General features: G+C 36.8%; 1 protein-coding gene across 1 annotated transcript; it reads left to right on the forward strand.

Annotated features, from left to right (window-relative positions):
• Positions 1 to 623: 623 nt before the first annotated feature.
• On the forward strand, positions 624 to 14,327 carry LOC130012898 (ankyrin repeat domain-containing protein 54-like; the record flags this gene model as incomplete). The annotated part of the gene is made up of 4 exons (XM_056101005.1): positions 624 to 677; positions 8,498 to 8,606; positions 10,347 to 10,469; positions 14,290 to 14,327. Coding segments are annotated over 4 exons (324 nt in total), but the record flags the coding sequence as incomplete, so codon positions are not given.
• Positions 14,328 to 25,825: the final 11,498 nt, after the last annotated feature.

Here is a 25,825-nt window from a genome sequence, read left to right on the forward strand (position 1 = left end):
TTTGAAGAGTATTTGAAACGGAAGAGAGCCATCGTGGTGATTAAAAATCGGGACCAGCTCTGTTTCCAACGTGCTTTGGTGGTGGCCAAACACTATGCCAACAAAAACGACACTCCAGAATGGGAAGCAGAAAGAAAAAGAATAGTCAAGCATTGTGGACCCGACAGCTGGCAGACACGAAAGACCCGCCGATTAATTGAAGAGGTAGGAGGTGCCTACGAAGCCTGTCGTGGTCCCGAGACCTGGGAACAATACCAACGTGTGCTGGGCCCCCAGGGATACCAGATCAATGTTTATTCCCGACAACTCTTTGGAAAACTCATGTTCAAAGGAACCAAGTACGTCGTAGGTGGTCAGCCTAAAATATTACATTTATACCATCACGCCAATCATTATGACGTCATCACTTCCATGCCTGCTTTTTTTGAAAGAAACTATTTCTGTGAGGCCTGTCAAAAAGGTTACGATCATCCGGATCTACACGAGTGTCATGCCATGTGTCACAGTTGTCAACAGTCAGGACCCCCGTGTTTGGAAGACGCCACTCGTCGAGACTGTGACACATGTCATCGACGTTTTCCGAATCAGATGTGTTATGACCGGCACCTAAAACCCCGGCAACCAGGAACACCAACGATCTGTCAACGATGGACGAAATGTCTACAGTGCGGCAAAGAGTGGGATATTCTGAGAAGACACAGGACATTGGCCGAACACGTGTGTGGGGAATACGAGTGCTCCATCTGTAAGAAATGGCATCAACGCGGAGACCATTGGTGTTCTATTCAAAAACTCAAATCGCCCATTGATATGACTCAGCCGGACCGACCACAGCAGTTAGCAAGACTCCAAGAAAAAGAATTGACTCGTTTTGTATTTTATGATTTCGAATGCAGTCAAGATACGGGAGAACATGTAGTAAACTTGTGTGTGTTACAATGCTGTTGTCATTTCTGCATGGCATCATCGGACCCCTGTGATTACTGTGATCCTTTCTGGAATGGTCAACGCGAATGGATATTTCGGACGTTGGACGACGTCGGAAAATGGTTCATCTATTTATCGGCACACGGTACAGTTCCCGGAGGAAGAAAATCTCGCAAGTCTACACACATCATAGCCGTTGCACATAATTTTAAGGGATACGATGGGTTACTAATGTTGCAAACGATACACGACCATGCGATAGCCGCTCCGCAAGTTGTTATGAGTGGTGGAAAAGTGATGACAGTGACCTTGGGAGCCGTAAAATTTGTCGATTCGCTAAACTTTTTACCCATGCCTTTACGAGATGTACCCACGACGTTTGGCCTCACGGAACTGAAGAAAGGCTATTTTCCACACTTTTTTAACAAGCCAGACCATTACACGTACGTGGGTCCATATCCACCAGCCGAAGAATACGATCCTGAAGGCATGGGGGTGTCTGAACGTAAAGCCTTTTACGCCTGGTACCAACAACACAAACACGAACCATTTGATTTTCAACACGAGCTGTTGACGTATTGCAAGAGCGATGTGGATGTACTCAAACGCGGCGGTGCTGCTTTCAGAGACTTGTTTATGATGGACACGGGTCTCGATCCTTTTGTTGAAAGTCTCACGTTGGCTTTGGCCTGTAATAAAGTATTTCGCACGCATTATTTGGAACCCGATACGGTGGCCATCATTCCCCGAGCCCTGATGCAGGAACCCGAAGCCGGAAAAGATTGGAAACAGTTTCGACCGCGACAGCAATCTAACATAGCCTTGAGATGGTTGGAATGGGAACAGCACGGTCAGACTCTCAAAGCGTTGCGAGAGGGAAGTCGCGTTCCACAGATTCGACATGCTCGTAACCAGGGTGAAGTGAGAATTTGCGCGTATCATTTAGATGGCTACGACGATAACACGGGCTACGAATTCATGGGATGTGCCTATCACGGATGTCCTCGCTGCTACCCCGGACCCATACAAGACGTGAAACATCATCACCCCTATGATCCGTCTAGAACCATGCGTGATTTGTATCAACACACTCAAGATCGGCTTTACAAATTACGTCACGTGTATGGACTATCTGAGATCAAAGTCATGTGGGAATGTGAACTGAACGAAGAACGTCGTCGTAATCCCGAGATGGAAGAATTCTTTGCCAGTCTAGAAGCGCAGGGATGGCCTTGTCCGGATCCCCTGTCGCCCAGAGCTGGCTTTTTTGGAGGAAGAACCAATGCCTGTCAATTGATGGCCAAAGCCGAACATCCCGACGAAGAGATCCGATACGTGGACGTGGTATCCCTTTACCCTTGGGTGTGTAAATACGGTAAATTTCCTCTCAAAGAACCAAACATCATCACACGACCTAGTCAAGCTTGGGAACAGTACGAAGGTCTCATTCAGTGTTCTGTGCTTCCACCCCGTCAACACTACCACCCCGTACTCCCGTTTCGATACAACGGCAAACTCACCTTTCCACTTGACCATAGATGGAATAGTCGTGGATGATTATGCCGATCTCAACTTTGGCGATAAATTGGCCATCACACCGTACATGGATTTAATGAATCGTGTGGGTGTTCTCAATACCCGAGAAGATTTGGATCTCAGTTTCCACGATTATATCAAGGGTTACACGCTGTTTTGTTTTGATTTGACCAACGACCGAGGAGCAGACCGGGCCTATTCACATCCCAGAACCACGGGTAACCTGTCTCTAGAACTACGCTTCTCGGCAGCCCCCACTAACGCTCTCAATCTTATGATGTTTGCCGAATACGACAATGTCTTGGAAATCGATTGTAACCACCAAATCATCATGGATTGGTAGTCCTTTATCCACGTTACAATTGGAAGAGGCCCTGCGTCATCATTCGGACGTCTTTGGTGGCGTCTGGTCCCGGAATCACCTGTACCAACTGCAACCCCATACCTATCCTCTAGCCTACATTGTCAATACCGACGACGAACAAGACCCCGGCACCCACTGGACCGTGTTTATGTGTCAAGGACCTGGACACTTGTATTTTTTTTATTCTTACGGATGCCCACCCGAGACCTATGGACAAGCCTTTGCCGATTTCAGTCAACGTTACGGACCCACTACCCATCAACCCCGATGGTTACAGAGTTTAACGAGTTTTGTGTGTGGACATTACTGTTTATTTTTTATCTGCCATTCGAAACGGTGCCTGCAATTGTTTGGCACCAATACCCGGCAAAATGATGTTCTGGTGAACCAATGGGCTCAAAATAATTTTCCATCCTTAAATCGTTTGGGTGGACAAACGTGTTGTTCTTTTTCAAAAATGTAAATACGTTCAATTGTTGATTTGTTCTAATGTTCGATTGTTCGATTGTTCTATTCATTAAAAATGTTATTAAAAATGTTATTAAAAAGTCTTTTTCGTGAAAGCGTGCTTGTGAACTCCCCAGAAAGGGCGAGGGAACCCCACTGAGCAAGTCCCGAGAAAGGGCGAGGGAACACCCCAAAAAAAAAGACGAGAGAAAACTAGCAAAGGGAGGGGGAATCCCCGAGAGCAATCCCAAGAAAGAACGAGAGAACATGAGCAAAGGGAAGGGGGTCCCCCGAAGAAAGGGCGAGGGAATCCCCGAGAAAGTTTAACTCCCGAGAAAGGGCGAGAAAAGGGTAGGGAACTAGGGCGAGAAAAAGTTTAAACCCCCAAGAAAGGGCGAATGGACAAAAGAAAAGGGGAATCCCCCAGGGAAATACCCTATGACGTCACGTCATTATGACGTCACGACATCTCCACCGGATATGGTCGTTGCCAAGGATGGCGTCATCACTGAAAGTGATGTTATCGCCGGAAACGGAAGTGACGCACTCTCGGAAGTGACGTCATCACCGGAAGTGGCGTCATCTTATGACGTCATCACCGGAAGTGATATCATCACCGGAAGTGGCCGTTGCTAGGGGCACCGGAAGTGACCTGCGCATGCGCAACGCCGTTGCTAGGGCTTCTGCGCATGCGCGCCAAAGGCGCTGTACCCAGGCCCCCACTACTGACTGGACATTAATCTAGTTGTATCTATCAAACACTGAGGCTGGTGTTCCTAAATAGATGACACTTATGAATTACTTGCACATCTAACATTGCATCTAGCAATAAAATGGTTCACCACTCTGTGTAAAATCAGCAAAAAATGCCCATTGTCGAACTATACACCTAGTTGTATCCTAAATTTTCTGTCATTGAAATTGTTATCTCCGCTCATTATTGAACTTATTCATGGTCAGAGGTGTAGAATGCAGCCCGTCGAAGGTAGGATATGGGAAAGCCGTGCCATCGAATGGTTTACCATACCCGACATCTGATTTATTCTCTGCCACACATCTTGTTAACCGGTGATCGTCTAGATTTGTCTCTGACGTATTTTATTGTAATTGTTTTGTGGCTTGGACTTCGCTTTAAACTTCACTTGTTGTGTACGCATTTATATCATCAGCTAAAAGGTTTGTTTATGATCCAGGAACATAGACTACATACAAATGGCATGTCTCTCAGTCTATGTAAACCCCATTAAGCCGCAGGGCGAGTTACTGGATGATCCTACTACACCATGGATCTCCTACACTACGAATCAACGGGGTCTACCCAATCCAGACGGGGTCTTTCCCAAAGAATCTAAATGGTATCGGATATGTCATGCGCAGATCGTGCTTAGATTTCTGCAATTAATTAGGTGATTGGTCAGTTACACTTATTGACGAAACGGTAATTTCCTCCCACGAGTGTTTTGACAATAACAACTTAGCCTGGACTTCAGAACCCCCATTTTGTTATTCACACAGTATTAGGAAGTGGACTAAGTGTGTTTGCAAATAAATTCATTACAAACGATATTATTATTCATATATATTTTGACAAGTACGTATCATATAACGTGTTCATGTCCACGCCATACAATTCGTATACATTCGCCTAATGTAATTATTCATATAGATAGCGTAAATCACATACTTACCATCTCTTGATTGATGCTACTTACCTGTTGTCTTGATTGACGATACTTACCTGTTTTCTTGACTGCCATGCTGGTTTTTACCCAGTGTATCTCGACTGATGGTACTTATCGTGCCATGCTGATTGTACCTACCGCTTCTTCATTTATGATACTTACCACACCCATGTGGTTTTTTATTCACCTTCTCTCCATTGATTATACTTGTTGTGTAATTGATTGAATGATAATACCTATCGTGTCATGCCTGTCCTATTTACTGATTCCTGACCCACGATGCTTATCGTGTCATGCTGGTGTAATTGATGTTACATATCGTGTCCCGATATTTTTACTTACGGTATCTTGCTGATTATCGTGTCCTGCTGGTTTGATTTACAACCTTTTGATAGACGTCCTTTATCGTAGATGATACTTACCGTCTTTTTTTTATTGATAATACCTATCGCGTGATGGTGGGTTTAGTTATTGTTATATAACTCATGATACATATCCTGTCCTGATACGTATTGTGAGACGCTTGGGTCTCTAGATTGGTGACACTTATCGTGTCTTAATGATACTTATCGTGTTGTCCTGCTGGTTTAAATTGTCGTCTCCTCATTAATTATACATAGCGTGTCATGGTGAGTTTTACTTACCGTCACCAGATTTTATTTTACTTTATTTCATTTTTTACCGTTGTCAATCATTACATCATATGTTTGCCCAACCGGGTTTATATGGGAAAGTGTTAGAATTTTAAAAGAGACAGGTTTTTATCGTAAATTTTAATTTGTATTTATATATCATTTCATTTTTGTATTTTAGATAGTTATATGCATAAAAGATAGATTTTATTTTTAATGTTACTTACTGTGATATTGTTTTTATTTATGCATGTAATTTGTTCTGTGATATAGTTTAGCCTGTCTCGAAATAATTACCATATGTTTGGCGCAATATAGCCCGGTTGGAGCTGACGTGCCATAAAACCATATTTCATTTCATTTATTTCATTTTATTTTATTTTATTTATTGTTCCCTGATTGATAATCCGTCCATGTCCTGATACTTATCGACTGACGATACTCATCCTGTTCTGCTGGTCTTATTTACAGCACCCGCTGTATTCACCTACTGTCTCTCGACTGTTGATACTTATCATGTCCTGCTGATTCTACTAACACCATCTTGCTCGAATGGTAACAATTAATATGTCCTGCTGGTTCTTCTACTTACCTCCTTTTGAATGATGATACTTATTGTTTTCATTTGGTTTTATCTACCGTTTTAATTGCTCGTTTTAGATATTAGACTTCAGAATTTCTCTCTCTCTCTCCCATCCACAATTTTGGGTTCGCACACCTCCCCACTACTATCAACATCATCAAATAATTGCTTCGCTTACCCTCATTACACCACATTACACTACATTACATTATATTACATTACTTTTTGTATATTAACCCCATTTGTACTTAAACTACGATATGTCCGATATAATATAGCAACATTGAGAGTTTACATGTACATTTTTCTTTGTAAATTAAAAAAACGTTATATAATTTATGATTATAATTTCAAACACTGTAAATAGGGAGATGAATTTATGTAAGCCCCGGCTTGTTTTCAGATCACAGATTTATATATATTATTTTTATATTATGTAAATATTTATTGAATAAATAGTGTTAGAAAAAAAACCATATCGGGATCCATCTGTGTGCTTCAATTTAGTTAAAATGCGTGGACTGTTTCGTACAGATCAGATCTTCCTTGCTAGAGGTATCCTCCTGGGTCATTCCATATCAACTGGACCAATGGTGGGAATATGATCCCCCCCCCCCCCCGAAAACATTATAAAAATATATGTTTTAGTATGTGACCTTAAACTAACAAATCCGATTTTTTAACCTCTTAGGTCCAAAATTCTCTGAGAAGGGTCATCAGTTCGTTAATTTTTTCGGGTTTTCGGGTGCTTTAAACTCACATTGCTAATAGGAGTAGAACTCTCTAACGTTGTAATCTGAGACAACTTTAGATGTAGATTACGAATGTCGCGTCACATGCAATCTACGATTCACACAGTTTGTGCCACCAGGTGGCAAAATGTGGTACAAATGCACTATTCACTATTTTTTTCAGGATTTCCACAGACTCTGCAAAGTCACTATAGTATACATAAACTCCAAAATTTGCACAGTCAGTTTGTCTTTTATCAATTTACGAAAGATTTGAGTCGATAGGATATATACTGTTCCAAATATTCAGTCTCGAAATTCAAAGCACATTGAAAACGTACAAAATATACCCTTTTCTTCTTCAATTTTGGCCATGTGGGACGTGTTAAAATTCTGAACAAGATTGATAAGGAAACTTCATTTACCCTACTATTGAATGAGTTTGAATTTGGTGCGTATCAAAACTCAACTTCTTGTGTAATACAACATGGGTTGTTAATTCATATTATTTTATTAAGGAAATATACCTGAATTACACAACAAAGAGATTCATATTTGTGTTTATAATATACACTATTACAACACTGTATATTACAACATGGAGGTTGTATTATGTACATTGATTGTGAATTATTTTGTTTAAATTGATAATATTGGTGGTATTGGGGGGATTTAGGCACGTAAAACATTCTCACTTATTACTTGTTTATTTTAGATTGCAGAAGAATGTAGAATCTGAGAACATGGATGAAATAGAGACATTACTAAATCAACTGCAACCTGATGATATCGGGAGATTAAGCTATGCCTTTATTAAATTGACTAGTCAGGCCATAGCTAAGGGGAATTTAACACTATTGCAATGTTTATTTACTAAATGTCTATTGTTACAATCTGATATTAACCACAGATTGGAATTACTAACATGTGCTATAAAATCTGATTTTGTTGAAGGTATCAAGTATCTGTTTTCTCAGGGATTAAGTTTACAAATTCAAAATGAAGGTAAATATTGGAGTGCTTTAACGGAATCTATCAAGATTAACAGTTTAAACACAGTTGAATATATTTTATCTATTATTGAAACTGACCTTAAACCAGACCCTGATTATTCCATTCTAATGTTTGCTAAATCAGGTGAAATGTTATCGATTCTATTAAGTAATGATAATATTAAACATATGGTTGATTATGAATCTGTGGAGGGTCACACGGCGTTATATTATTGTATAAAAAACGCTGATAATACATCAGATTGTCTTAACTGTATCAAGGTTTTAACAGAAGCTGGATTGAATTTGATGGGGTCTGTACATTATGTTATTAAACATCATGGTAAAAATATAGATACATGCATAGAACTAACCCCATTCCTAATCAACCATGGAGTTGATATTAATCACCAGGATAAGAGAGGTTTTACTCCTTTGACATGCGTTATAGAAAATCATAGTGATAATGTAGATACATGCATAAAACTGATCACATTACTAATCGAAAATGGAGCTGATATTAATCCGCAGGATACGATAGGTTTTACTCCTTTAACATGTGCTATACGATATCATGATGGTAATATAGATACATGTAGAAAACTAATATCATTACTAATCGAACATGGTGCTGATCTTAATCAGGAGGATAAGATAGGTTGTACTCCTTTAACATGTGCTATACAATACCATGGCGATAATATAGATACATGTATAAAACTAATATCATTACTAATAGAAAAAGGGGCTGACATTAATAGAAAGAATGGGAATGGTTATACTCCTTTAACAGGTGCTATACAATATCATCGTGATAATACAGATACACGTATAAAACTAATCTCATTCCTAATTGAACGTGGAGCTGATAGTAACGGAATGAACAGGGATGGTGATACCCCTTTAACATGTGCTATACAATATCATCGTGATAATACAGATAAATGTATAAAAATAATATCATCACTAATTGAACACGGGGCTGATATTAATAAAATGAACCAAGATGGTGACACCCCGTTAACACGTGCTATACAATATCATAGTGATAATATATATACATGCATAAAATTAATATCATTACTAATCAAACATGGGGCTGATATTAATGGAATGAACGGGAATGGTAATAGCCCTTTAACATATGCTATACAACATCATAGTACTAATATAGATACATGCATGAAACTAATATCATTACTAATCAAACATGGGGCTGATATTAATGGAATGATCGGGAATGGTAATACCCTTTTAACATATGCTATACGATATCACGGTAATAATATAGATACATGTATAAATCTAGTATCATCACTAGTCACACATGGAGCTGATATAAATGCAGTGGACGGGGATGGTAATACTCCTTTAACATATGCTATGCAATATCATCGTGATAATATAGATACATGTATAAAACTAGTATCATTACTAATCAAACATGGAGCTGATAGTAATGGAAAGGGCGGGCATGGTTATACTCCTTTAGTATATGCTATACAATATCATGTTGATAATACAGAGAAAGGTGTAAAACTTATATCAATACTAATCGAACATGGAGCTGATATTAATCAGCACAATAACATATGTTTTACTCCGTTAACATATGCTATACAATATCATAGTGATGATACAGATAACATAAAAGCAATAGCATTACTAATCGAACATGGAGCTGATATTAATCACCAGGATGCGATAGGTTTTACTCCTTTAACATGCGTTATACGATATCATGGTGATAATATAGATACATGTATAAAACTAGTATCATTACTAATCCAACATGGGGCTGATATTAATGAAAAAGACGGGAACGGTAATAGTCATTTAACATGTGCTATGAAACATGATTATATAGACAAATGTATAACACTAGTATCTTTTCTAATCGAACATGGAGCTGATATTAATAAATTGGACGGGGATGGTTACACTCCTTTAACATATGCTATGCAATATGATGGTGATAATACAGATACATGTATAAAACTAGTATCATTACTAATCGAACACGGAGCTGATAGTAATGGAATGGACGGGCATGGTTATACTCCTTTAATACTTGCTATACGATATCATAGTGATAATATCGACACATGTATAACTCTAATATCATTACTAATCGAACATGGAGCTGATAGTAATGGAATTAACCAGCTAGGTGATATTCCTTTAACACTTGCTATACGATATCATCGTCATAATATCGATAAATGTATAAAACTAATATCATTACTAATCGAACATGGGTCTGATAGTAATGGAAAGGACAGGGATGGTAATACTCCTTTAACATATGCTATACGATATTATGGTGATAAAATCGATACAGATATAAAACTAATATCATTACTATTCAAACATGGCGCAAATATTAATGGAATGAACGGGGATGGTTTTACTCCTTTAACATGTGCTATACGATATCATGGTCATAATATAGATACATGTATAAAACTAATATCAACACTAATCAAACATGGTGCTGATATTAATGGAATTAACAAATTTGGTGATACTCCTTTAACACTTGCTGTACAAGATCATGGTGATAATATAGATACATGTATAAAACTAGTATCATCATTAATCAAACATGGAGCTGATGTAAAACAAAAGATTAAATCAGGTATTACACCATTAATGACAGCGGCACAATACGCTACTGACACAGACATCGTTAAACTTGTATTGGGTGATAAAGATAACATTAATAGTATTGATGATGATGGTCTATCAGCATGTAGATATTGTTTTAAACGGAACTACTTATATCCTACAAAAAGGGATTATAGGACTACTCTTACCATCTTCCAACTTTTAGTTGAGTCTGGTGCTAATATAGTTAGTAATGGAGTTAAATTACTTCATGATATTCTTACACTCGGTAATTTACAAATCTTTGAGTATTATATTGGATTAAAGTCACCAGTTGGAGATGCAACTGATCAAACAAATAAAAATATTTTTCATCTCCTTGCCCAAGTGAAATATAAATTTACATTTGATAAATTTAACTGGCTGTTTGGTTACGGTGTTGACATAAATCACACAGACTATAAAAGCAACACTCCGGTTATTATTGCCGGGTATTTGATTAACAACATATATTTAGAGTTGTTAACCAAACAAGGTCGTGTATGTGATGTTAATATACAGAACAAATTAGGACACACTGCTTTACACGCTGCTGTTATTGCTTGTTCGCATTTGAACAGACAGTATAAACAAGCGGAAATAGCTGAGTTGAAGAGGAATGTCAGCAACGAAAAGCTAAAAGAAAAGTCGCAAACTGATCGTATGAATGCATTCAAAAAACATCCACGTTTGCAGCAAAACATACCGTTAACTGATTCATTACAGAACAATTTGCGTGTGAATTACAAGGCATTTAATGAATGTGTAGATATCCTTGTTAACGCTGGAGGAGATGTCAATATTCAAGACTCCGATGGTAAAACAGCATTAATGTTAGCTGCCGAAATCAATGATACACATATTATCAATAAACTTCTAGATGTAGGAGCGGATCGTCATATTGTCGATTATAAACATGGATCATCAGCCTTACAATTTCTTGATCTTGGTTTTGGACGAAAGTGTTTGACACTTCTGTTAGATAAAGATTGTAGGTATCTCCTAAATTTACCAAACAGACAGAGAAACCGATTGATTCAACGAATGTTACTCTTCCCATGGCCCCAATCAAACCACAATACCAGCTTCATTCGGTATTTAGTTGCTGAAAACTGTTGCCTTCAACATTTACAGTCTTCATCTACCGAAACCAATCACTACAATGATCATGTTACTTTAGGGAACTTTAACAGCGAAGAGAGACATAAACTTCGACAACTTCTTTATCGAAGCGGAGCAACACAGGCAGAAATTGTTTCCGTTGTTAACTTTAAAATGGAGGATAAGGCGAGGACAACAGACGAGGCGTTACATTCACCAATTAGAGATAGGTTTAATTTGTTTTGTGTCAGCTTAACCCTGAAGGAAAAATGTGTAAGGGTTATTAGACAACATATTGGACTTGATATAAAGAGAAAGGTTCACAAGTTAGATATCCCTTTAGAGCTAAAAGATGACATCCGTCTCATTCATTACATTCCTAAAAGATATTTCCACGATAGTATTGATGATGTTTTCAAGGATGATGATATTTTGGATTCTGGAGATGAAGAGGATTTTATTTATGATGATCGACACATGGATATTAATAGTTTCATCCCGCAAGCACCTCAATGTAGTGATGATGATGATGACGATGGACGGGACGATGGTTTAGCATGGACGAGGGTTGGTCGGAGTAAGGATGGTATCGCGCATCAACGTGGTAATGGCGTTTATAACTATAAATACTATAAAATGAATAGGGCATTAAAAGAATTTCTTGAAGACGAAAATGGCAATGATAGTGACGACGATGATGGTGACAACGATGACTATGATGATGAGTATGCTGATGATTGTGATGATGATTACGACGATGATTACTGATCTCTGTATTTACGAGACAAAATGACGCATGAGAAGAACGAATTTAGACTTGGTACCGTAGCTGTTTTTCATATTATAGCTCACTATTACTTCATTTCAAAACTGACTAAATATTATCAATGCCTCTATTAGAGTTAAACGATTGACACTGAAAATTACAGACATTATTATAACAAATCGGTTATCAATAAACATTATATAATCCGGGCTCTTTGTATTATTGCAAGCGGGTGACGCAGTGAATATGAAGGGGGGTCGCTAACCTTGAAACTCTCTGGTTCGATCCAGGTGTTGGCCGATGCAGAAAAGTAGAACTTTCAATCTCATTTCATTTTCATTTTATTGCACGCTTATAATCGGATTCTAACAAAAGTTCATACGACAATCTTTCAACTTACTTGTACCCAGATGCTAAATTGTCTGTTTCGGAATTTCAAATTGGAGCTTTTCCACTCACATTTTACCATCTTTGTGTTGCTATACATTAGATGTATAATTTGATAATCAGCATCATCATTGTGTTGCTATTAATCTGTAGTGTTTGTAGTTCATAGTCTGCATCATTCATTTATCAGCATCATTTTGTCATTAAATCAATTAAAACTACTTGATCATGCTTTCATTTATCAGCACCGTTTTGCGATTATTAATTTGTATTGTTATTAATCGTTTATTTGCTCCATATTGCCATTATTCATTTGTATTGTCATTAAATGGTTTATCAACACCATGGTGCCACCATTATTAATTTGAATTGTAGTTAATAATTTATCACCCTCATATTGTGATTATTAATTTGTATTGACATTTATAATTTTGATTTGTTATTAACTGTTTATAATCTCCATATTATCTCTAATCTTTTATCGTAATTAATGGTGTATCTGCTTTTTGCTTTATTGTTTTTATTGTTTTGTAAAACGGCATAGGTTTTACATGGACCAGAATGATTACTTTCCCTGGTATAGATGTGGACCACGTGCTTATATAAGATTATTGTCCACAACAGGATTTAATTGCTTAAGTATTCTAAATTACATTTAATTATATAAAATGTATATAATTGCTACAGAATATATATAATACGCGTAATGCGTGCTAATGCTGAGAATTCTGTACTGTATTAGAACAAACGGTCATTAATAAAACATTACATGTATTTTATCAGGGTTCTGGGGTTTAAGTTAATGCAAGTGCGAGCTATGGTGGCTCAGTGAGGAAGACACTTGCTAGCTAACCTGGAAGTCCCGGCTTCGTTTCAGGTGTTGGCTGATGGTGAACAGTAGGGCGTTAAACCCCATTTCATTTCATTTTATTGCACACTTATAATCAGATTATAACGAACCTTTATATGGAACTGATAAACTGACTATTATCAAATTGCAAAATGGGGCTTTTCCACTTACATTTGACCATCAATGTGCTACCGTTTATAGTTTGTAGTCTACATAGTTAGTATTATATGTTTTATCAGTTTATCATTAATAATTAATTAAAACCATGTGATCATGCTTTCGTTTATTTGCACCGTGTTGTTTATCAGCTCCATATAGTGATTATTAATTAGTATTGTCATTAATGCTATATCAGCACCATATTGCACTGTCATTATTAATTTGTATTGCCATTAATGGTTTATCAGCGCCATATTGCCATTATTTATTTATATGATGTACTGTAATTAATATCAGCACCATGTTGCCATTATTAAGTTGCATTGTCAATAATGATTTATCAACACCATGTTGCCGCCTTTAATAATATGTATTGTAATTAATAGTTTATTAATTTGTCATTATTAATATGTATTGTTATTAAAGGTACATAATCTACATGTTGTCATCAATATTTAATTGTTATTAATCGTACATAATCTCCAGTTTGTCATCAATATTTTACTGTTCTTAATGGTCTATGAGATCAATGTTTTCAATAACATTTTACTGTAATTAATGGTCTATCAGATCCATACTGTACTTATTATTGTTTTCATCGCCTAATAATAAGACCTAGCTTTTAAATTGACAATTCACATCACAGTGTGATCTTTTATATCTTTTTCAAATTTTCAACCCCGTCTTCGACTAAAATATATAAAATGTATTATCCACGACGGTATTTAGAGGGTGGGCTCAGAGGGATGATTCCGAGGGGATGGCCTGGAACCTCATAATAAAAAGCACACACTAAAAGATATTTTTTTTTCCGATACAGCTCTGAAGTGTTAATTTTAAAATATACCTGTCCTTTGTATGGATTGATTAAAATGTGGTGTGATCTTTTATATGTAAATCTATTACTAAATTCGTACTTTATAAACATTATGCATTTCAAATCTCAGTTCCTGAGATAAAATAAAATTAGAACATTAACGATACACAGAATTCAATAATAAAGTAGTAAACACGACTTATTCTATTTGTTTATTAATATAAAAGACAGAACTGTATCAACTCATCTCCCTCTCAATGCCAATATGTTGTACTTAGTAGTATAGCAGACGATCGCAAATAGTGATGTCCATGTATCATAATTATAGCCGTATACGGCGTAGCGTGCAGTTTACATGGATTACACCTTATTTTCAACTTACATTTTGGCTTGTGAGCCGACTTTCGACTTAGTCATATTTTGTATTTATTGATGTCAGTAAAAAGGAGCCAACAAGCATAACAAGCCATAATGCAACTCGAAAAGTAGAAATTAGGAAATAAACACATCACGCTATTAGCGACCAATCATTTTGGCTTGCGGTCGTACTATCGACGTTCGCCTCGAAATGTGTTCAAGTCTCTGCATTCCAGGTCACATTTGAATACATGTCTGTATGATAAAGTCTAGTATTAATGGAGATATTGGCGACCTATGATTTTGGCTTGCTGGCGTGCTGTCGACTTTTCGCCTCGAAAGTTGATGTAGTCTCTACACGAGAATAGGCTGAAGCGCCGCTATCCGGGCAAAGTTGAATTCCAACTGCTAAGGGCTCTTGAGGGGGGGGGGGGAATGGTGAGCACGTGCGCGCTGTATCATAAGGTCTGTCATTGAGTCAACTGGCGTGGTTTCGATTCCCCGGTTTTAGGTGACAAGAAGTAGGGTCACCTGTCAACTTCGTGGGTTTTCGCCGGGTCCTCAGGTTTCCTCCCACTGCTAAAGACCCCTACGTGTAAGCGAATTATGGATACCATAAAATTGAAATGATCTAGTTTGTGTCGAGTGGACGTTAAACCCCATTTCTCTCTCTCTAATACAGTCAGTAATTGTGAGTTAAAATAAACTAATGGTTCTCAATAATATGACAAACAGCTGCGGTACCAAGTCTAATTATTACAGATTACTGAATTAGTTCTTCTGATGTTTTATCTTGTCTTTTCTTATCCATTGTATAGTATTCATAGATATAAATATCATCATCATTTAATTATAATAGAGAAAGTGACATTGTTTTTTTTAAGTTCTGAAATGAAGTAATGGTTCTCTATAGTATGACATACAGTCCGGTACCAAGTCTAAATATTAGCGGTTACTGAATTAGCTCTTCTAATGTATTATCTCCGTCTCTAACTTACAGAGATCAGTAACGTTTTTGAGTATACTATTGATATATTAATTGACACTTTCAGCCTCTTCCGCCCTCTCCCCCTTCCCTCATAATTATGTATTTTCTTCATCTCTTCATCAAAGATGGTTCTTGTCAGACTCCACCACTGACAAGGGGAATTAACTACGCTTGAAATTTTCTGGGAACTTTCTAAGTTTAATTTTATGATATTGGGTTTGAAGAGTATATTGTAACAAAATATTTATCCATTTAGGTGGATCTATACATAATAACTAAAGTAAAGTACGTTCTGTTAAAGGGAATATCGGTACATTAATAAGTGAACTCTGTCATTTGCTACATGGATCCGGGAGATAAATAGTTTAACACGATAATAAACTATAATAATCATTCAATGTGAGGTATTCGTATTTGAATGAACGCCAACTCTGAATAAATCTTTTATGATGATTCACAATACACCAACCATGAACAGATCAAAGTTGACAAAAGCTTTTTCAAAAGATTTTTATTTGTTTGATGACATGGTTTTGATGGCTTACTCGTTTACACACATACAGCCTTTATCTAAATCTCCGGGAAAACAGTTTACTTTCAAATACATTAGCGAATTAGATCAATAGTAAAATCTCTGGGAATATGGTTTACGTATAAAGAAAGGACTTACGCGAATCTAATATTCTCAGGGAATATCTACTCGTACCGGTAGTCAATCGACGGTGTCGGAAGCTGTTTGCAATAATCGGATGTAATCGGATGTAATCCGTAGTCAATGGACGGTGTCGGAAGCTTTGTTTGCAATAATCGGATGTAGATTAATCATGGCACGTGCACTATACATAACACACCCGAAAGGTGGTTATAAAATAATGACCGAACGGAATCTCTCACCCGTATTCCAGCACCCGGATTCGAGATCAGGTTAGCAGACATATTCTCTCACCGTATACTAGCACTCGGATTCGAGATCAAGTTAGCAGACATATTCTCTCATCGTATTCCAGCACCCGGATTCGAGATCAAGATAGCCCACGTATTCCTAGCGCCAAGAAAAACCTAGATATAATTAATCACGCAAATAATTGTTACCTTTATATTAGAAAATAAAATTTTAAAACATATTAATGCAAAGTATATATGTAATTGACCCCCCGATCCCACCCCATACCCCAAAATATACTATTACCGTAAACATACTAAAATATCGCACACTTGGCTAACTGAGCATGCAAAAAGGGGTACGTCCATATTGCATCCTAGCGCCAAGAAAAACCTAGATATAATTATCACGAAAATAATTGTTACCTTTATATTAGAAAATAAAATTTTAAAACATATTAATGCAAAGTATATATGTAATAGACCCCCCGATCCCACCCCATACCCCAAAATATACTATTACCGTAAACATACTAAAATATCGCACACTTGGCTAACTGAGCATGCAAAAAGGGGTACGTCCATATTGCATCAAAAAGTACCCCAAACAGCTTTGGTGGGAAAAAGTATTTTGATTCACGGAATCAAGAGATGAATAAACTACTAGAATACAAAATTTCAGAAGGCTCCTATGGTGGCGTTTCGAGAACATGCTAAACATATGGGGGAATCGGGTAAGGATAGGCTCATCGCGCGCGCAGTAACTTCTAAACTAGCTTTGGTGGCTTCGAAATCTATATTTAACCAAATCGACAGATGGATAAGGTAGGAACATGCCAAATTTCATTAACGTTCTATGTTGGCGTATCGAGTTATACCACCGCAAATTTCCTCGCACCAGGATTCGAGGCGGCGTTTGTGGGTTCAATAAACAAGGGGTAAGCCGCCGAAGCTGCATCAAAAAGCACCAAAACCAGCTAGGAACTTTGCGGTGGTATAATTCGATACGCCAACATAGAAAGTTAATGAAATTTGGCATGTGCATACCTTATGCATCTGTCGATTTAGTAAAATAAAGATTTTGAAGCCACAAAAGCTAGTTTAGAAGTTATTGCGTGCGCAGTTAGCCTACCCCAACCCGGTTCACCCATATGTTTAGTATGTTTACGGTAATATATCTCGAAACGCCAGAATAGGAACCTTCTGAAATTTTGTATTCTAATAGTTTATTCATCTCTTGATTCCCTGAAACAAACAAACATTTTCCCACCAAAGCGGGTTGGGATCCTTTTTTGATGCAGCGTGGGCGTACCCGTTGTTTAATGACCCCACAAACTCCGCCGCGAATCCGTGTGCTTGGAACTTTGCGGTGGTATAACTCGATACGCCAACATAGAAAGTTAATGGAATTTGGCATGTGCATGCCTTATGCACCTCCCCAGTTGGTGAAATAAAGATATTGAAGCCACCAAAGCTAGTTTAGAAGTTATTACGTGCGCAGTGAGCCTACCCTAACACGATTCCCCCATATTTTTAGTATGTTTACGGTGATATATCTCGAAAAGCCAGTATAGGAAGCTTCTGAAATTTTGTATTCTAATAGTTTATTCATCCCTTGATTCCGTGAAATAAAAAACATTTTCCCACCAAAGCTAGTTTGGGTCGTTTTTTGATGGAGCGTGGGCGTACCCGTTGTTTATTCAACCCACAAACTCCACCTCGAATCCGGATGCTAGTAACTTTACGGTGGTACAATACGGCAACATAGAAAGTTAATGAAATTTGGCAGGTTCATACCTTATGAATCTATCCAGTTGGTGAAATAAAGATATTGAAGCCACCAAAGCTAGTTTAGAAGTTATTACGTGCGTAGTGAGCCTACCCTAACACGATTCTCCAATATGTTTAGTATGTTTACGGTAATATATCTCGAAACTCCAACGTAGGAGCCTTCTGAAATTTTGTGATGCAGCGTGGGCGTACTCGTTGTTTATTGAACCCACAAACTCCACCTCCAATCCGGGTGCTAGGAACTGTGCGGTGGTATAACTCGATACACCAACATAGAAAGTTAATGAAATTCGGCATGTGCATACTTTATGCATCTGGCGATTTAGTGAAATAAAGATATTGAAGCCACCAAAGCTAGTTTAGAAGTTATTGCGTGCGCAGTCAGCCTACCCCAAACCCGATTCCCCCATATGTTTAGCATGTTTACAGTAATATATCTCGAAACGCCAGCATAGGAGCCTTCTGAAATTTTGTATTCTAGTAGTTTATTCATCTCTTGATTCCGTTTTAAAATTTTATTTTCTAATATAAAGGTAACAATTATTTTCGTGATAATTATATCTAGGTTTTTCTTGGCGCTAGGATGCAATATGGACGTAACCCTCTTTGGCATGCTCAGTTAGCCTAGTGTACGATATTTTAGTATGTTTACGGTAATATTATATTTTGGGGTGTGATCTGGGGATCTATTGCATATATACTTTGCATTAATATGTTTTAAAATTTTATTTTCTAATATAAAGGTAACAATTATTTTCTTGGCGCTACGTGGGTGCTGGAATACGGTGAGAGAATATGTCTGCTAACTTGATCTCGAATCCGAGTGCTGGTATACGGTGAGACAATATGTCTGCTAACTTGATCTCGAATCCGGGTGCTGGAATACGGGTGAGAGATTACGCTCGGTAAAATAATGTTAAGAATTATGAAAAATAATTGTGTACAGGGTAAACAAACTCAAGAAATGTTAACAAAGATAGTTATCTCCCTTTATAAATTAGAAAATTCGGAGATCACCAGATATTTCGCTTAATTTTTCATGAATGTTAATTATATTATTTCAAAATTCCAGTAATCAATATTGTACAAGTCTTAGGACAGGACACGGTAACATGCAGCTCCATGTGTCATGAACAATCAATATGTATCTATTGTCACGGGCGTAAAAGAAGCTGGGTTATTGGTCTAACCTTACCCCTCCCCCTTTCTTTTTTTGCGAAGTCCAACCTTTGTATTCCTCTTTCTCTGAGTTTCCTGTTCAACCGTACTTTTAGCACGCATTTGTTTTCGATGAGTCTCCACGTTCCCTACCCCACTAAAACTTTTCTCAAAACTCAGTCCCAAGTAAAATTAATAACATTTATGTTTCAGTCCATTCAATTTATTTAACGATATTGAACTTTTGAATAAAAATAACCGATTGGCCGACCAAGATGATGTAAATATGGAAACGGCTGTCGGGTGTCAGCCCTAAAAAGAAGAAGACATTGTTCCGAATTAGCACCCTCCTCTTTAACAGCCTTTCTTATTTTATGAAATCCGTTCATCGGGTAGATGTGATTGTCGGGGACTTGGGACAATTGTATTTCGAGCACAGGATTAGAAGGCATTACGTATCGTGTGTACTAGGACCTTTGCTCTAGTGCTGGATGCTATAATGATATCTCTATAGTGCTAAAACAATTAAACCGGTTTGAATAGATGATTTGGAAATTGCACATTATGCTTCACAGCTATGATATATCCTTTTGGTATATGTGATGCCGGTGCTACACCTTCACATCAAACTACCAGCGCCTTACAATGTTTAGAATATTAACAATTTGTAAAGACTTCAGCATTAGCACCCATAAGCAACAGCCCAAAAAAAATTATATTTAAAAGATCGAAATGTGGTCGTTTCCACTAGAAAATAATGAAATTACGCCAACCACCCCAAAACAAACTATACAATTAAGATGTATAAATTTTGTACAATGTGTTAGACCGATAATGTTAACATAAAACATTTCACGTCCTCATTGTTTCATTTACAAAACAAACTGTTGACAGATACAGTCAATGTTAAATGCAGATCACATCCTACGATGTTCTTTTTAGTTTTATATATAAAGCTTGAAAAACATAAACTGATTTATATCAACATCAAACGAATGACTACTATTCATCAGTAGATTACTCACATAGAGTGTGGTATAATTTAACAATGGCCACCTTTATTGTATTATTCATATCTCAATAAACTATATTCTCCGAGATTACACAATTCTTCGAAACTTCTATTCCCGGAGAAATATTGAGGCACATATTTACCACCACAAACATGACATCGAACAAACTAAAACTTTATTGAAAAATAATTTGTCAACTTTGATCTTTTCATAAAGAGAAAATAAAATGTATTTTTGTTAAAGTTGTGAATACATGTCTTTATTGGTGTGCGAGTTGTTTGTCAATAGTAAATTGTATTCAGACTGAACTATTATTTTAAAAATAGATCTATCACAATGGTTAACAGCTATAATTTGCCATATTTGACACGTGTCACAATGATATTAAAAAGGTTGAATTGTCAATAGTTATAATCACATATTTTCTGAAAGCATTACACTATTGATCATTTGAAGATTCGTCTTGAATAATAATATATTTGTTTTCATGATACATGTGTTCAGTCATTTATAACTTTAATGTGGGTGGGGGTCCAATTCTTGTCTGTTATAAAGTCTATCACTGAGTCAAGCTTCCACGTGACACGTCCAACCTCGTGGCTTGTCTCGGGTTTCCTCACACTGCTAATGACGCGCAAGTCAATTTTTGAAAGAAAATTGTGCAAAAACGCTAAACCCTCTTTCTCTCTTCGCTCCATAGCCTTAACATATAACAAAACATTGCTTGACATCAAAATATGGTGAGTAGAGCTAGTGGGTATATGAAATGAAATGGGGTTTAACGTCCTACTGTTCTGCTCAGACTGGGCTAATAAACACGGGCATACGCCATACAGTGTGCTATGAGGGAAATTTTGCCCAGACAGCGGCGCTATCCAATTCCAACTGCCAAGGTTCTTTTACGTGCACTCCAATATGTACATAGAACCTCGGTGTTTCATCCCATCCGAATGACTAGACAGCTTTCCTTTTCAGGCCCTCAGTCCTGCACCACAGACAACGGGAACCACGCCAGAAAATCTGGTTGAACTTGCCCGGCCAACACCAGAAGCGAACCTGCGACCTTCAGACTAGCGAGCTAGTGGCTAATATGGATATAAATCTCTACGATACTTTCCTGAAGAACTATCCAATTTTTATCTTCCAGGTTGGGATGCAACAGGGTAATAATGTATATATTTATGTATTTGCCGAACTGTCGGCGTTGAATTGAAATAGGGCTTAACGCCCTACTGTTCTGCTCCGACTGGGATAATGAAGACGGATATACGCCATGCAGGGTGCTACGAGTGGAATATTTCCCGGACAGCGGCGTTATGGACTACTCTTCCGAACGACTAGATAGGGGAAACCACCGTCACTTCCGCCGTTGTTACGTCAACGTCAGTTACAAAATGAATCTGAAAAGGGTAAATAAGCTACATTACGAACTTAAAACCATTTTTAATTAAATGCCTGTGACTTAAAATAACTTGAATAATGTAAGTTGTTTTGGAAATCTCCACCGACACTAAAACCATTTTGTTTAGTCGATTGTAAAAGTCAAAAAGACATAATGAACATGCTTTATGGCGCCAAAATGGTCTGATTTAAGGAATCGACACCGATATTACATCCGTTTTGACTGTAAATAATTAACACACCCTTCATGCTGCCTTCGGCTTGTTACTAGTATTTTTATATGCCTGATATTAAATATTAACCATATGGCATTAAATATTAGATTAGTTATCGGCCTGCTATTAATTATATATAATTATATGTGTTACTACTTATCTGCCTGATATTAATTATTAACCATATATAATCTTTAGTAGTTATATCTGATATTATTAACAACACATTATCATATTCTTTACTAGTTAGCTGTCTGATTTTTAACCATACATAATTAGATTGTTTAATCGGTTTATAGGCTTACAAGTATAGCATGTAGTAATAATAATAAAGCAAGGTAAAATTAATGAAAACAAACAATTTAAGGGTATTTTCGAACGCATGACATTAAGAGCAACGTATGAAATTAAGAGCAATGTATGAAAACAAAAACGATTTAAGCCAAATAGACTCCACGTTTACATTTGTGTTTTGAGTTTTATGAGATTTGAAGATAAAATGTTACACATTGTGAATGTCGTTTTACTTGTTTTAATAAATTTGAAAATATGTGGCAGGTAGTAACACTAATGTATGACTATATAGTTGGAGTGAGTGAATTCAACTTCGAGTTAAGAACCGTATAAATACAGTGTGGGTTGTATCCATCTGTAGTCTAACAGACAAGCTAGGGTTCAAGTGGGTTCGGGCATTTGAAAATCACTTTCACCACAATTGCATATTGTCTACACCCCATACCCAACAAATTATGTATTCATCGGTATTCAAAATAAACATATATATATTATATTACCAGCATATAGCAAGCAAGTTGCATACAGTAAGATTCGAGTATGGTATTATAATAAACACTAGGTAATTGCTAAACCTATTTGATACATTTAACACAAATACTCGTCCCCTAGTCCCTGGACACTGAATTAAATCCCTTCAGAACGATGGTCTGATTACAGTGTACCGTATGATTTTAACGATGATATTGCCGATACAGGTATGAAACATAATAATGATATGAAATGAGTAGTTATTGTTTAAAAATACAATATATAAGGGAATTATAAAATGATGATAAACACATGCACTGGTATGGAAACAACAGCAATATTATTATTTGCTTGTTATAATTAGCAAACTAACCATACATTTTACAGCAAATAAAAACAACCGTAAGTTATTAGTGTAAAAACAAAGATAGACTAAACAAATGATCGATTTAAATTCAAAAGCAGTAAAATGTGTGTATATACAGTATATCAATTGCGAATTAAACAAATGAGGGTAGGTCACAAGACATATATTGCACAAGACATATAACTATTAAAGTAATGCCACTTAAAGACTAAGTAATATTATATCAATTATGTACATCAAGCAATGCATTTGTTGATGAAACAAACTAACAGTGAGGCTTATGTCCCCGCCAAAGTAAAAATATATCAATTATGTACATCAAAGTTCTTCTAAAGCTTCATTATGATTTGAACAAGTAATACCTTTACAATGTAAAGCATCAGTAGGGATACTAATTTTTGATAATAAAACATCGACATTGTTTTTGTACTCAATTTGCTTTTGACTAGCTTCATGTCATTTTAGAGAACGATGTATGGGGTCTAAATTAGGGTAATCATAACACTATCCAAACTTACAGGTGCATCATCAGAAAGATTATCTCCATCATGAATCGACTCACACTTAATAATACAGTGTATATTCAAGTAGATTATTGAAACTTAACACATGGTCTTATACAAATTTTTCAACGTTAATCTTGCTGTCATAGGTAAACAATAAATTATTGTTTTTAGACGTCTCTGTACGCTCTAAAATGTTCATAAATTTAAAGCGTGCAAGATGCGCCGTTTGAACAGAACTCGTCTAATTAAAATCAGTGCTAAAATCGCCGCTAATAATCGACATTATCCACCAAATGTTCATCTATTAAAGGACAATATTGGTGTCAGTCATTATCACATATCTGATAGAACTCGTTAAACACGTTCCAAATATAATTTTAACATAGAGATCATTACTACGATAGATGCGTTATTAAAGTTTCAACAATTGGAAGTGACGAACGCAAAAGAAAACACGAGTTATCCACCTATATAACCGACTAAAGTGAGGAGTGATAACATATATTAGTCCCGAAATGACCGAGTTTGTGTCGTGTGGACGTTAAACCCCATTTCTCTCTCTCTCTCGATAACAGATGTAAGGGCGAATTTCTGCTCACTAATAATTCCTTCGAAGACCATACTTAATAAAAACATGGCAATGCACGGACTTTCTATATTTCTTCGTCTTCAATTCTTTTTATAAATTGTCAGATATCCTCCCATTTGGTGTTGGAGGGAATTATCAGTGTATCTGTTATCACTCGTCACTTCAGTCAGTTATATTTTGAGCAAATCAGCTATAATCATGGTTTACACCAGAAACAGTTTCTGCATACGTTCACTATGTAGTAACATAGTTTAACGATGTCTGATGGAGGCTAGCCTCTCATCGTTACTGCCGGCCCGTATACCCCCTGAAAATGTTCTTAGCAGGTGGCTTTTAGATATAGTTCGAGGCTTAATACATTAGAAAATCACACATGCAGTCTTTTTGACCATGATATTGAATTCTCTCTACCGCCCTCTTTACGTGCGTTACAAAACAAAAACAAAGAATACCGATAGGAGGGTAGATGAACATAATCAGCTCGACAATCTTCTACCAACCACTGCACAGAGTGCACTACAAGGCATTGAACTTAGCATATCGAAAAAGTGGATTTCTTCCAATGGGACGTATTTTATGTTGAATTCCTAAAAGAGAGGAATATGTAACCCCAGCGGAAGGGTTATGGGCTCACGTTAAGAGCATTATGGAAGAAATGAAATGAAATGGAGTTTAACGTCCTACTGTTCTGCTCCTAACCTGGGCTAATGAAGACGGGCATTATGGAAGATTTTTAATATGTATTAGCCTCAGAGGTGGAGTTGGCTCAGATTAAGAGCAATATGGTAGATTTTGTGTTATTTGTTTTGTATAGGAAGATAAATCATTTACAAATTTGATGCGTTATAAAACAGAAAATATCTTTTTGAAGATAATATATGTGTTCAAAATATTCATAATCGCTTATCTCGAGTAAAAGCAATTTGACAAGATCCTTGGTCCTGTTGTTGCTGTGATGCGTATTTATTATTTCGTTTTGTATTCCGTAGATGAATAGTTTGTAATGACAATTTTATAGAAGAACTTTTCACATACGTTTTTTTTTCCATTTGAAGATTGGGTGATTATATTTTTGTTTGTTTGTTTCACAAACTTGTTGGCATTGGAGGAAAATGTAACAAAGGGTGAAATCTCTGCTGTCCTTTTGACCTAACCGCTGTTTCTAACATCGAT

Source organism: Patella vulgata, chromosome 1 (genome assembly GCF_932274485.2).
Source record: "Patella vulgata chromosome 1, xgPatVulg1.2, whole genome shotgun sequence".
In the NCBI taxonomy this organism is placed as follows: Eukaryota; Metazoa; Mollusca; class Gastropoda; family Patellidae; genus Patella; species Patella vulgata.